This window comes from Indicator indicator, chromosome 9 (assembly GCF_027791375.1).
Source record: "Indicator indicator isolate 239-I01 chromosome 9, UM_Iind_1.1, whole genome shotgun sequence".
NCBI classification, from domain to species: domain Eukaryota; kingdom Metazoa; phylum Chordata; class Aves; order Piciformes; family Indicatoridae; genus Indicator; species Indicator indicator.
Window position 1 is genome coordinate 12,059,247 of NC_072018.1, and position 12,957 is coordinate 12,072,203.

General features: G+C 46.6%; 1 protein-coding gene across 4 annotated transcripts; it reads left to right on the forward strand.

The window, feature by feature from the left end:
• Window positions 1-1,421: 1,421 nt before the first annotated feature.
• Window positions 1,422-8,834, forward strand: NAPB (NSF attachment protein beta). Of its 4 annotated transcripts, none has more exons than XM_054383489.1 (11): window positions 1,422-1,519; window positions 3,531-3,631; window positions 3,992-4,108; window positions 5,144-5,190; window positions 5,315-5,392; window positions 6,390-6,445; window positions 6,851-6,935; window positions 7,417-7,521; window positions 7,786-7,854; window positions 8,194-8,244; window positions 8,730-8,834. In XM_054383489.1, exons 1-11 carry the CDS (start codon window positions 1,422-1,424, stop codon window positions 8,832-8,834), a joined length of 912 nt encoding a protein of 303 aa, XP_054239464.1. The 4 variants fall into 4 exon arrangements, with proteins under 4 accessions (XP_054239464.1, XP_054239465.1, XP_054239466.1 ...); XM_054383490.1 differs by having other exon boundaries at window positions 3,531-3,610; XM_054383491.1 differs by lacking the exon at window positions 3,992-4,108 and having other exon boundaries at window positions 3,531-3,610.
• The last annotated feature ends 4,123 nt before the right edge of the window (window positions 8,835-12,957 follow it).

A 12,957-nucleotide genomic window follows, 5' to 3' on the forward strand; every position in this document is an offset into this window, starting at 1 on the left:
TAATCAGAGGGTAAAACACAAATGCAAGTGAAATAGGAAATGGGCACGTTTTCTGCCTATTCTCCTGATTTTTACTGTATCTTTAATGCAGAATATCCTCTGGAAATGAGAGTCCTTCTCCCAGGAAACTGAGCTTCAGCTCTACCTCCTGCTTTGAATAGTTCCAAGGAGACTCGGAGAGTAACATCTATAAAAGTAGCAAAAAAAAAAAAATCAAAAAGGCCTTCAGATTGGGATGAATTCTTTTTCTTTCTACTGTGATCCTGTGTGCAGCTAACATGGGAGTGGGTAAGTGCCTTGGATGTGGATTTGTAAGGACTGATCCTGACCAAGGACTGGTGTTAGTATGCTGGTCATGGATGTCTAATGAAGTGCTAGAACAGGATCCTGCTCTGATTTCCTCCTGTTTTATGCCCATCCTAGGGATAGCTGATTTCCTAATGGGGATGTGCATTTTTCAGAAGACCATGAATTAGTCTACCTTTCAATGTAACTTCGGTAACTCTTAGGGTTCCAGATACCTTTGTGGCAGCACAGCTGCACAAGTTCCATCCTCTCGCATGCTACCCCCTTGTGAAGGTGCAAAAGCCAACTCACTCCAGCTGTTTAAAGAAGCTGCAGAAGGAGTCCTAAGGCCTCACTGTAGCACACCAAATGTGGATCATGGGTTTTGCTTTCGCAATGCTGAACATCTTGGGGAAAACTGCAACAGGCTAGCTGCATTCCTCCTCTTTGGGGTGGGGAGCTGAAGTGGTGAAGGCTGTGGGCTACATGCAAGATGCAAGACTCAATGGGTGTCATGCAACATGCCTTATGTGACAGTGTGCATTGTTGTGTGACATGTGTCATGCCATGTGCATTATGCAGGAGCGTGCATTGTGTGATGCACATCATGCAATATGCAACATGCATGTGTTGTGAAATGCATTGTGACATAAATGATGCAATGGGCATTGCACAACATTGTGACACGCACCATACACGGTGTGTTGTGTAATATAGGGCAACATGCATCACACAGCATTGTGTGATGTGCATCGTGTAGCAACAGGCATCACATAACATGACACACATTGTGTAACGTGCATCACCCAACGCTGTGGGACATGCATCAAAGCACGTCGTGCATCACCCAAGAGCGTGTGACAGGCATCGTGCATAATGCAAAATTGTGCCTTGTGCGGCATCACGCAGCGTGCAACATGCAGCAGACACGGCGCAACGAGACATGCATTGCGCAGCACCGTGTGGCAATCATCACGCAACATGCAACCCACCACACGCCTCAGACGCTCCGTGGCACGGTGCCATGATGCACAGACTCCGCCCTCACCGTGCGCGCTCCCGCCGCTGCCGCTCGCGGTGTGCACGCGCCCGCCGGTGCAGGGGAGGAGGAAGAGGTCGGAGGAGGCCGGGCCGCGATGGACAGCACGGGCAAGGAGCGGGAGGCCGTGCAGCTGATGGCGGAGGCCGAGAAGCGGGTCAAGGGCTCGCACTCCTTCCTGCGGGGGCTCTTCGGGTGAGCGGGTCCGCTGCGACGGGGAGGGGGCGGGACAAAAAGGGGGGCTTGGGGGCTAGGATTGCAAAGGGGAAGCCCGGATTAAAAGATGGGGGGGAGGGATGGGGTGGGGTGTGCGGGGGTGGGGGTTGGCAAAAGGAGGGAGCACTGCACAATGAGGGGCTTGCAAGGGGTGTGAATGGAGGAATTATATAAAGGGGGGCTTGCAAGGTGTGCAACGAGAGGGGTTGTAAAAGGGGGGAGCACGGTGTGCAAAAATAGGGAGGCTCAGCTGTTCAAAGAGAGCTGGGCCCTGTTCTGTGGGTGCCTACAGGGGAGCAGCCCCAGCTCCTGCTCCTCTCTCTAAGTGATGTGGCCCCGTCCGTCCTGGGTGGGCGTCCTCCATAGCCTCTGTAGCGGTTGGGCTATGGTAGGGCATGAGAGGGCAGGAGAAAACAATCTCCCTGTAGCTATCAGGCGTGCTCCAGCAGCCCCCTTCCTGCTTCTGCAGCATGATGCCGGTGGGACTCGCCGCTGGTAATCCTCTCCAGGGTCATGGTATCGCCAGGGTTTACCCTGGCTTCATATCCATGGGAGCACCTGCAGCCCACTAGGCACTCAAGGACTCTGCTGGGGGCTTGGCTCAAACCCCCACTGTCCACCTCTCCTATTTTTGCAGCTCCAGTAGGGGTTTGGACTAAATTTGGGCGTTTTACAGATGGTTTTCTGTCCCCTTGCAGCACTGAACCCACGGCATGGGGCAGGGACACCCTGTGGAGTGATGAGGTTTCTGGTGGAGGGGGAGCAATGCCCCCTGAAAAAAAAAATCCGTTTTCTGAATATTTTTGTTCAGAAGTAGATATTCCTATGGGTTCCTGGAAGGGTTTTGAAAAGCTAGCAGTTTTGGTCATTGCAGTCTTGGCTTTTTTTAGTTCTAAGGAAAGAGCATTTATGGAGTGATGCTCCCACAGAGGCCTTGATGTTTCTAAACAACAGCCTGAAAAAATTGAGTGCCCACAGCTCTGAAATGAGAAGTTGTAAAAATAAATTCCTCCCCCAACCTCTGGCAGATTAATTGGGCAGGGCTTGCTCCAGGGGCCTAATCCAGGCAACACACTGCCCAAAATCCTTGAAATGAATTGACAGAGATTTCGAGAGGCAAATGCTTCATTTTCTCAGGCTAAAAATAAATGCAAGAAAAATGGCTTTTAAAATGGAAGGAAAAGTGGTGTTTGACTTTGCTCTGGGTGTCCTCCTGGGGGAAGGGGATGCCCAGGCCGCTAAGTGCCCAGCCAAACGCATTGCTGACAGCCGGGTTCTTTCCTGAAGAGCTCCATTAGCTTGTACAAGAGCTTTCTGTTTTTATTTGAGGCTAAAAAGGCTGAAAACCATCCAGGTTTTGGATGCCACAGGGTGTAGTGTTCCCTTGCACCACCTCCTTTGGCTTTAGTTCATGCAAGAGGTGTTTTTCAAGGGCAAAAAGTGGTCCAAAAAACCCTGCCTGTGCTTAGAAGTGAAATTCCTCTGCCAGGAGAAGGAAGAGGATAAAAAAATGGCAATAATAAATGTTATCACCAGTGCTGCAGCCCTTTTGCTGGGGTCAGCAGGAGCATGTGATGCAGAAGGCAGCACTGAGCTTGTAGGAGTAAATTTGTGAAGAAATCTACATTTCATTATCAAAAATATTTAAATTCTTCCTCAAGATATGGTAATCATTAATTACCTGGCTTGGGGAGGTGAGTTATGCTGCTGAACCCCATCAATTTGGCTTTTTTGAGTTGTTCTTTCACAGTAGGTTGTCCAGCATTTCTTAACATTTGATTTGCTTTATGTTCTCTAAATGAGTTTGTTGCCTCCTAGAGCTGGCTGTTTTTCAGATGTTTATAGGTCTCCTATAAACCAGTTGCTCCTGCCCAAAAAAAGGAGCCAAGAAACAAATGGGGGCTCGCTCCAGGATCCAAACTCTTTAGGAGCACACAACCCCCCTGAGCTTTCATTTCTGGAGTGATTTTTGTCTCTTGCTGCCTTTCAGGGGCAACACCAGGGTGGAGGAAGCCTGTGAGATGTACACCAGGGCTGCCAACATGTTCAAGATCGCCAAAAACTGGAGTGGTGAGTACAATTCCTCTGAGGGCTGCATAAGGGGTGGCTGATGCTGGGGTGACCTGTGAATGTCTTCTTACAAAGAGTTTCACTTTCTAGGCTGTTTCTGTGGGGATCATCCCCATGGCAGTGCAAATCCTGGCCCTGCAATGATTTAAATACTGAGAGGGGAGGGAAAGAGGGGCAACCAGAATGTTCCTGGTGTTAAATGAGACAGGAATACTGCTGAAGGAGCACAGCCCTTGGCTTGCTCATCAACCCCCAGCAGATAAGCAGCACCAAGACACAAACAAATCTGGTTTCTTCTGTCTCAGCTTCTCTGTTTTTTGGCTATACTAATCATGACCAGGCTGGTGAGATTCATGGGGTCGATGTGTGCTTCTTTCCCAGCCGCAGGAAATGCATTCTGTCAGGCGGCCAAGCTGCACATGCAGCTGCAGAGCAAACATGACTCCGCCACCAGCTTCGTGGATGCTGGGAATGCCTACAAAAAAGCAGACCCGCAAGGTAAGGGGAGCAAAATCTGGGATTATGTCTTGCCAAGATAGAAGAAGGTGGCCAAGAGGATGTGGTTTGTTGAGGCTTTCATAAGCTACCAGCTCTCTGGGACTTCAGGTCCTTGCTGCAGGTGACTTGAAAGCTGCACTTTTCTCCAGAACAGGCTTTCAGATGATTTGAGCTAGTCAGCATTATCTTGGTCTGCCACATGTAGGGGTATCATCTTTAGGTGATCTTCGGCATTGATGTGAAGCTCTACCCCTTGGTAGCTTCCTTCCTGGTTTAGCTTGACTTTGGAGAAGTACTTACCTCTTAAGGAATACTGAAGGCAGCAGGTCTTTGGGGCTGGATTGCTGGGGGATTCTGCCCTTAGCCCCACCCTAATTCTCAGGGGTTTCCTGGAGAAGAAGTGAGAGGAAAATGGATTGATAATTAGTGAGATGAGGATCAAGGATCTGGATTCTTTCAAGCTGGAAGACCTCGAATTTCACTTACCCTAGGCGAGTGCTTGGAAACACACCACTATCACCCTTGCTTTCTTTGGCTGTGGAGATGTAGAAGTATCTCAGAGTCGATAATACTATTTTAGAGTCATAGAACATCCTAACTCCCTAGAAAATGGCAGCCTTCATGTGATTGTGAAAATCAGTACTTGGAATTTGGCTCTGTTGGAGGATGCACCCTGACAAACTTGGGGTACAAGTCATTTGTACTTTGCCCAACCTGATTGTTAGCTGCTACCCTTCTGTGTTGCAATTTGGTGCCTTGTTGAACCAGTGGGATGGGGGTGTTTGGGCTGAGTGCTGGGATCTAATGGGTGTAAAAATGAGGGGGGCCTGTAGGTCTTAAGAGTTGAAAATGTCATGCCTGTTATTCCAGCTGTACATAAGTGTATCCTTAGATACTGATTTGAGAAGCTGGTGGTGGTTTGATCTGGTGAGAAGGAACATTATCAAGATAGGATTTTTGGAGGGAGGAGGTCTTGGGCTGGGAATTCTGGGCACTGTCTGACTATGTTGTTTCTCCTGAAAACTCATGCTGCAGAGGCCATCAACTGCTTAAATGCAGCTATCGATATCTACACCGACATGGTAAGAAGCTGTGCTGGGGGCTCGTGGAGCAAGATGCTTCGTGAGAGCTGCAGCTAGGGAAATGCCATCTGTGTGCTGGGCAGAGGGGGAGCCCCCTCTGACGTGCAGCCTCTGCCTTCTCTAGGGGCGATTCACCATCGCTGCCAAGCACCACATCACCATTGCAGAGATCTACGAGGCTGAGCTGGTGGACATTGAGAAGGTGAGGATGCTGCAGGTGCTGCATTTTCTTCCCCAGCCAGAGCAGTACCAAAATGCACTCTACTGAGAAAACCTGCTTTATGTAGGTCCCAAGTCACCCCTAATTTGAGGTTAATGATGATTTTCCCAGCATGGGTCTCTTGTGGGGTAATCCTCACTGTTTTGTGTGCACCTTTACTGAGCAATGACATGGCAGGGCTGGTGGGAATCCCCCATTGGGAAACCTTCTTTCCTGAATCATAGAATGGTTTTGGTTGGAAGAGACCTATCAAATCAAGTCCAACCAAGTATCTGTCACTTCAGGTCATGACTAAACCATGCCCCTCAGCACCACATCTACACAGCTTTTCAATCCCTCAAGGGACAGTGACTCTACCGCTGCCCTGGGCAGCCTGTTCCAGGGCTTGATAATCCTCTTGGAGAAGGAATTGTGCCTTATGTCCAACCTAAACCTCTCCTGATGCAACTTGAGGCCTTTTCTTCTTTTCCTATCACTTTCTTTGGAGACCAGCCCCCACCTCACTACCTCTTTTCAGGGAGTTGTAGAGAATGAGAGGATCTCCCCTGAGCCTCCCAGTTCCCTCAGCTGCTCTTGGAAGACTAGTGCTTTACCAGATTTGTGGTGTTTCACATCTGTTTCAATTTGGGAAAGTCTGTAACTTTATTTTCTCTATTTTATAGTTTTATTCTCTGATGGACCCAAAGAAAGCTGCTGTTATTTGCAGTTCACACTTCTCCATCAACCCTTTCATTCCCATAAGCCCCGAGCAGGAATCCTGCAGCAGCTCAAGTGGCTGCAAATCTTTGGACCACTTTGCAAGTCCGTGGTCCAATTTCCAAGGGCAGCCTCATGTTTTGAGTTCACAGGGAATGTGTGCCTTGCTCCACCAGAAACCCCATGGAATGGACAGGCTCTTGTGACTGTGGTCACTGTACACTGCTCTGGAGATAATGTGGCTCTGTGCCATGGCATTCAAACACGATGTTTCTGTCCCCAGGCGATCGCGCACTATGAGCAGGCTGCAGACTATTACAAAGGAGAGGAGTCCAACAGGCAAGTGTCTTTGTAAAAGAGTTGCCACAGAGAAGGACTGGGAATGGGGGTTTTATCCCTGGCTTGCATGCCTTGCCTGTTGGGCTCTTTTAAAACATGGGATGCCCCAGTTCTACTTCGATCTCAGTTCAAGAGTCTCATCCTGAACTCAGCTTATCTGCTTCGGGGTGCAGAGAAAGCACAGAGGGATTGAACACTTTGTGATGCCAGATCTGTGCTGAGATGAAGGTCTTTGTGTCTGTGTATTTCAGTTTGGGTTGCTAAAAAAACCCTCCCCTCATGGCATTTGGGCCCAGCTTTATCTACACTAAGTAATACAGGTAGTGCTTGGAGATAGCAGGGCATGGATTTTTTTTCTTTTCCGCAGGACACAATTAATTAATTTAATGCTATAATTGATTGTAGCTCAGCCAACAAGTGTCTGCTGAAGGTGGCTGCCTACGCCGCACAGCTGGAGCAATACCAGAAAGCGATAGAAATCTATGAGCAGGTGAGGAGTGTGCTTCATCTGACGGGGCAAAAACTGTTTGGAGATGAAAACTGGGTTGTTGTGTCTGTGTCATAAAACTACTGTAGCCTGGAAGCTCCTCATCTTACTTTGGGGTGAATTACGCTTTTTATGAGACATGGCTCTCTCTTTGGCTTTGAAGAGTTGGCTTAACTTACCAAAGGCATTTCTTCCCCCTGATTTCTGTTGATCCTACAGAAAAGCTGGGGGCAGGAAATCTAAAATTACACTTTTGATCATATATACAAGTATATTTGGCAGAAAAATTTCCTCCAAAATTTTGTAAACTTAATTCTTCTGCTTTTATGCCAGATATTTACCTGGGAATACCAGGTAGAAATAGCTTTTGTGCTTCTGAGGGGATAATACTGTGGCAGGTTTCACTTCTTAATGATATGCTTTTCTTCTCCAACTCTTATTTATCTTTTTATTAATTCTTTTGATCTGTTGTTTTTGTTCCTAGGTCGGAACAAACACAATGGATAATCCTTTGCTCAAGTACAGCGCCAAAGAGTATTTCTTCAAAGCCGCTCTGTGCCACTTCATTGTGGATGAGCTGAACGCGAAGGTCAGTCAGTGGGCTCGGCGTCGTTACCCTAGACTTTCCTTGTCCCTCTTAATCAGCCTTGCCTGGGTGAAATATGTTCTTGTGTGCATGGGGTTTGTGTGGTGTTGTTGGATGGACTGATGTTAAATTTGGTTTATGGTGAACTCTTGCTTTTTAGGTTTACTGGGAATAACTTTCCCAAGCTCTCTGTGCAGTTTCAGGGCTAGACGTCAAAACTGAATAGAAAAGTGTGGAACACTTCTTAAGAGCTGTCTTCTCTTTCAGCTTGCACTTGAGAAGTATGAAGAAATGTTTCCAGCTTTCACAGACTCCCGGGAGTGCAAGTTATTGAAAGTGAGAAAAGCTGTATGAAAATAATCACATGCTGCCCTTTAATTTGTGCTTTTTCACCTTGCTGTAGATGTGGTTATTTACTCAAATGTTGTAGAGGACATCAGACCTACTTTGCATTGAATTTGTACTAGAAGCAGCTGCAGTAGAACAATAATCGTGGTTCTAGCTGACTTAAATCCCTTCAAACTATTTCTACATTCGCGGTGGGTGGTTTAAATCAGTTGCTGGAGATGTGGGTGCCCTGCAAGGTGGGTGCAGGGGTCCCCTTTCTCCTGGGGACAAGGTACCCTGTGGGAACATACAGTAATGGAGCGTTTTCTAACTTTTAACTGTGTTTAGAAACTGCTGGAAGCCCATGAGGAGCAGAACAGTGAGGCATACACTGAAGCAGTAAGTAGCCATGTGGATGATAGGTTGTTACATTTTTATCTCTTTTTGGGATGTGTGTGCTGTTAAATCTTCAGTAACTTGAGTGCTGCCATTTGAGCGCAGTGGGCCAAATCACTTGCATGTCACTGCTTAATGCCAAAGAGTACTCAGGACAGCTGTGCCAGAGCAGAGCTGCTCCAGCCTGTGCTCTGGCAGGTCCCATACTTGATACTCTTGCTAGTTTAGCAGCCAGAGTTTAGTAAAGATACTGTCTGGGTCTGCTCCTGCTGCTTTCAGTGTTTGACAGTGGCTTGAAGTGCACTGATTGGTTTTGGATTTTATTCTGTTCACTTCTAATCTAGTCTGGTTTTATTCTATTCCATTCCATTCTCCTCACTTTTCTCTCTCCCCTCTCCTCCTCTCTTCCTTTCTAATTCCATTCTGTTTCATTCTATGCTATTTTAATCTCTTCCATTTTATTTTCCATTTATTTTGTTTTTGGATAGGTTAAGGAATTTGACTCGATATCGCGGCTGGACCAGTGGCTCACAACCATGTTGCTTCGCATTAAGAAGTCAATCCAGGGTGAAGGGGATGGGGATCTGAAGTGAGGCATGGGTGGTATTCATGGCATGCAGCCCAAGTAACCCATTCTGTGTCACAGCCAAGGACCACTGTGGGATACCCCATCCAATAGCTCGCTTTAGTTTGTTGCTTACACACCCAGTGACTTGTGTGTTTCTTTAGTGCCCTGCTCTTTGTTGTGACAACGTGGGTAGCTGAGCCGCAATGCTCTGGGTAGCACTGGCAGGTCTTTCTGAGGTGGAAGCAGCACATCTGGCAGAAACCTTGGTTTCCTTTGCTGATGAACCTGAAGTCTGCACTTGCAGCGGCTGTCCAAGTCAGATTGGTTTCAGCTGTGGCGAGCAGCCCTTGGTACTGCTGTTGTCTATTTGATCTAAATATAAATCACAGGGGTCTTCTCTCTTTCCTCAGATCTATTTTTCCACATTATTTTCTGGTGCATCTATTTTTCTAATGTGTCACTGCCCTGAGCTCCTGCTGCTGTCTCTATGATGGGTTTTTTGTCTGCACCAGGCTATATCCCTGCAGTTTCTGACCTCTCTGTGAAGCCACCTCATTCCTGTGATGTGCAAAGGTGTTGACTGAGACTTGTTTTAGCTGTCTGGGTGACAGGTGAAGCAAGCTTTCTTTGAGACAGGGTAGAAACATTTAACAATCCCTGCAGTAATTTTAGGAATGCGTTCTAAAATATCTAAACCCAAGGGTTTTCCACACAGGGCTTTGTTTAACTAGAAGTGATTAAGCTACCGATTGTTCCATGTGCATATATTGAGGACTTGAGCGCCCATGCAAGTTGTCACTCAGTATTTCTCTGCATCGAAGACATTTTCAGCGGTGCAATAGCCCTGCAAAGAATGAATGAATCATTAGTTGCTTTATCTGGGACAGCTGGTGTTCGGGTCCTCTTCCTCCAGCTCTGCCTGGAGCTTATCTTGATGAAATGATAAGTCTCTGGTGACCAAAATGCTGCTTTTTTGCACTTCTTTTTGGTTCGTTTTTAATTTTAAGTAATTTATTTAAATTATTTATTTACAAAAGCATGTAGTGGTAGGATGAGAGGTAACATAACGGCTTCAGACTGGAGGCAGCTAGTTTAGATTAGACATTAGGAGCAAATTCTTCACCGTGAGGGTGGTGAGGCACTGGAAGAGGTTGCGCATAGAAGTTCTGTAGGCTCCAGCCCTGTCAGTATTCAAAGCCAGGTTGGATGGGGCCCTGAGCAACCTGGTCTAGTAGGTGTCCCTGCCCACGGCAGAAGAGTTGGAACTAGACGGTCTTCTAGGTCCCTTCCAAACTAAGCCATTTTATGGTTCTGTGATTTGAGTAGAAGACATCTTACCTTACTGATCTGAAGGGTTTAGTTCTTTTAAAGCACTGCTTTACCATTGGCTTGTGGAAAAAACCAAAGTCCCTCCTGGTGCATCCCAAATTACTTTGTTTTCCTAACTGACCTGTCTGGTCACTTACTCTCCATAGACTGTTCTGAGCATCCTGATGTGCTAGAAAAGCCCTAAGAGCCAAGACTGGCCCAGTGAATGTGTCAAAAAAGCCTGGGTGATGCTTTTTTTTACATGCTTCAGTTTCTTCACGTCTTGGTGGCATTTTTAAGGCTGCTGCTCACAGCCAACAAAACCATTGCTGTAACTCAGAGCACTGCATGCCAGATCGGTCCTTCCCCCCATCCTGGCAAATCCAGACTTGAAATCCTGCTCAGTGCATGGTCCTGCTCTCTCTCCACGCTAGATGGGCGCACACCTCTGTTCATCAGAGGACCAGTTGAGGTGTTCCAAGCGTGTCCCATTCCTGTACCAAAGTCCTTCACTTGTGCCACCTCCTCTAGGCATAGAGAGCACCAGGGTTAGGATGCAGTTAGCATGGAACGTGGGTGATCTTACTGCTAAAGCTGGAATAGCTGCAACTCTGATCTTATCTTGGACCAGATATAACCGCTGCCGTACGCACCTGTGGTAAAAGGATGGGGTTGGAACTGCTTTTGTTTCATTTACCTGTTAGCACGCAGGGACCCTCCTAGTGATGGGTTTGTTTGTGTCTAGCACCTTTGGAGCCTCGGGGTTCCTTTACCTAGTGTCAGGCAGACCCAAGGTGAGGATTTTCTGCCTTTTTTTTTTTTTAATTCCCTTTTGCAGTTGTGAGACGCTGCATGTGGAGCAGAAGACCATACTCTTGGGGTCGTGTGGTCTGTTACTGCTCTCTGGAGTAACACCATTAGTTCTGTGTCAGTAGGCTGCAGCATGTCCTCCAGTGTTACCAGTGGTCAGTTGTGACAGTTTGACAATGATGATCTGCCACTCTGCTGTGTTTTCCCCCCGGTACACAACGCTGTACTGTGAAAACTTACTCATGAAATGGCCTTAGCGAGAATACGATGTTTTGTGTCAATCTGTACATTAATAAAATGAAAAACTACAAATGATTTCATTTATGATGTTCTTTTCCTGGGCAATACAAAAGGCAGAGCTTTGAGGAACACCGTGGGTGTGATGATAAAAGCTTGTATGTGTAGCACTTCTTCCTAGTTACTGTAGGGACCTGCTAAGGTCCCATCTAAGAGTAGTTATCATTTTACACACTTAAGTGCATTGAACAATGCAGAGCTGCATTAGGACTTAACCCCAGTCTCTGTTTTCACAGAGACAGGGCTCTGTTACAGAACCATTTGATAACCAGTATCAAGTCACTGGAGGGGTTGGTTGTGAGATTTCAGTGTTTTAATAAGAGTTCATAGGAGTATCTGGCTTCCAGACACCAGAGAGTAGAAAAGTTTCCCTTGCTACAGGTACTAATGCTCAGTGTTTAAATACATCTACACCCTCTTTATGTTGGGCACGGGGAATCCTGAGCTTTGACAGGCACAATGTGCTCGAATCAATACTTCAAATACAACCACTTGGAAGTGATCTCTTAAAAAATTCCCATTCTATAGAGAACAGTAATGCATCAGACATCCCTTTTAGGCTCAAAAATAGTCTGTGCTGCAGTTTGGGTTATTTTTACTGCTTTCCTAACCACTCAAAAGCCTTGGAAAGGCCCTAACAAGGCTTGGTTGTGCTTACCTTTATACTAAGCTTTTCTCACTGCTTCAGCTGAGAAGGTTTCTGTGGAAATATGACACTAACAGTAAAGAGAAACAGAAAGCTAAACAGGGAGATGAAACTGAAAAGCTCCAGTTTTTAAGTCAAAGCAACTTTCTCATCCCAACCTTGCTTTGCTATTAGCAAAGGAAGCACAGAAAACGCTTTGCCTGGGCAGGTTTCCCTCAGCAACAGCTTTCCAACAACCAGAGATGACTGGGGAGAAGCAGGGGCTGTAGTCCCTGGGGAAGTAGAGCAGGTATTGAGGAAAGATCTGGTTTGGTTGGAAATGCCCAAATGGAAGCATGACTCCAAGAGACTGGTGGTGCTGGGATCCATACCCTGTGAGTGAGCAGGATGGGTTGAAGCTGCGGGTTTGGAGCATGGGCTGAACACAAGTTGTACCATCAGTCCCTCTGCTTGCTTTGTCAGATTTCCACACTTACACCAAAAAAGTGCTGCTCAGATTCCACCACAGTCCTACAGAGAAAGAATTCATGACTGGGGAAAGAAGCCTAAATCCTTCCAATAGCTCAGTACGTTTTTCACTTGTATCTTTTGATGCCATTAGCCATCTGAACCCCCATTTGTGACTAAGGTCACTTCTGGAGACTCTTGCATTGATGGAATTAGCTGTAGCAACTTGATAGCAAAATGGCAGTTAATTAAAATCAAGTGACTTTAGAGTTAACAGTAGGTCTGCAGCTCTCTTTAAGCACCGGCCTCTGAGCCAGCAAAACCCAGCTTTGTCAGATAGACGCAAGTGAAGAGTAAAATGCCAAGAAGCTCATGTTCTATATGAGCTGTTCCAGTCAGATGAAGGCAGTGCTATTCAACTAACCCTATTCCTTGTATGGAGACAACACTTGGCTCCCACTTGTGCATTTTGCTACTAAACTCCTGGGATGAACCTCCTGATCTTTCCCAGTATTGCTCCCACTCCTATTCCTGGCTTACTGCTGGAATCTTTGGCAAAAGCAGAGAGAAGACAATATTTGAAGGCAACTTTGTAAAACTTATTTTCTGTATAAATTCCTACAAGGGGGAATAAAAGAAA

Bases quoted from the DNA above. Each gene is read 5' to 3' on its own strand.
- NAPB (XM_054383489.1), top strand. From the start codon at position 1,422: ATGGACAGCACGGGCAAGGAGCGGGAGGCCGTGCAGCTGATGGCGGAG. The intron at 3,632-3,991 runs GCTGCATAAGGG...CTTCTTTCCCAG, and splicing joins TGAGTACAATTCCTCTGAGG to CCGCAGGAAATGCATTCTGT. The intron at 6,446-6,850 runs GCAAGTGTCTTT...AATTGATTGTAG, and splicing joins AAAGGAGAGGAGTCCAACAG to CTCAGCCAACAAGTGTCTGC.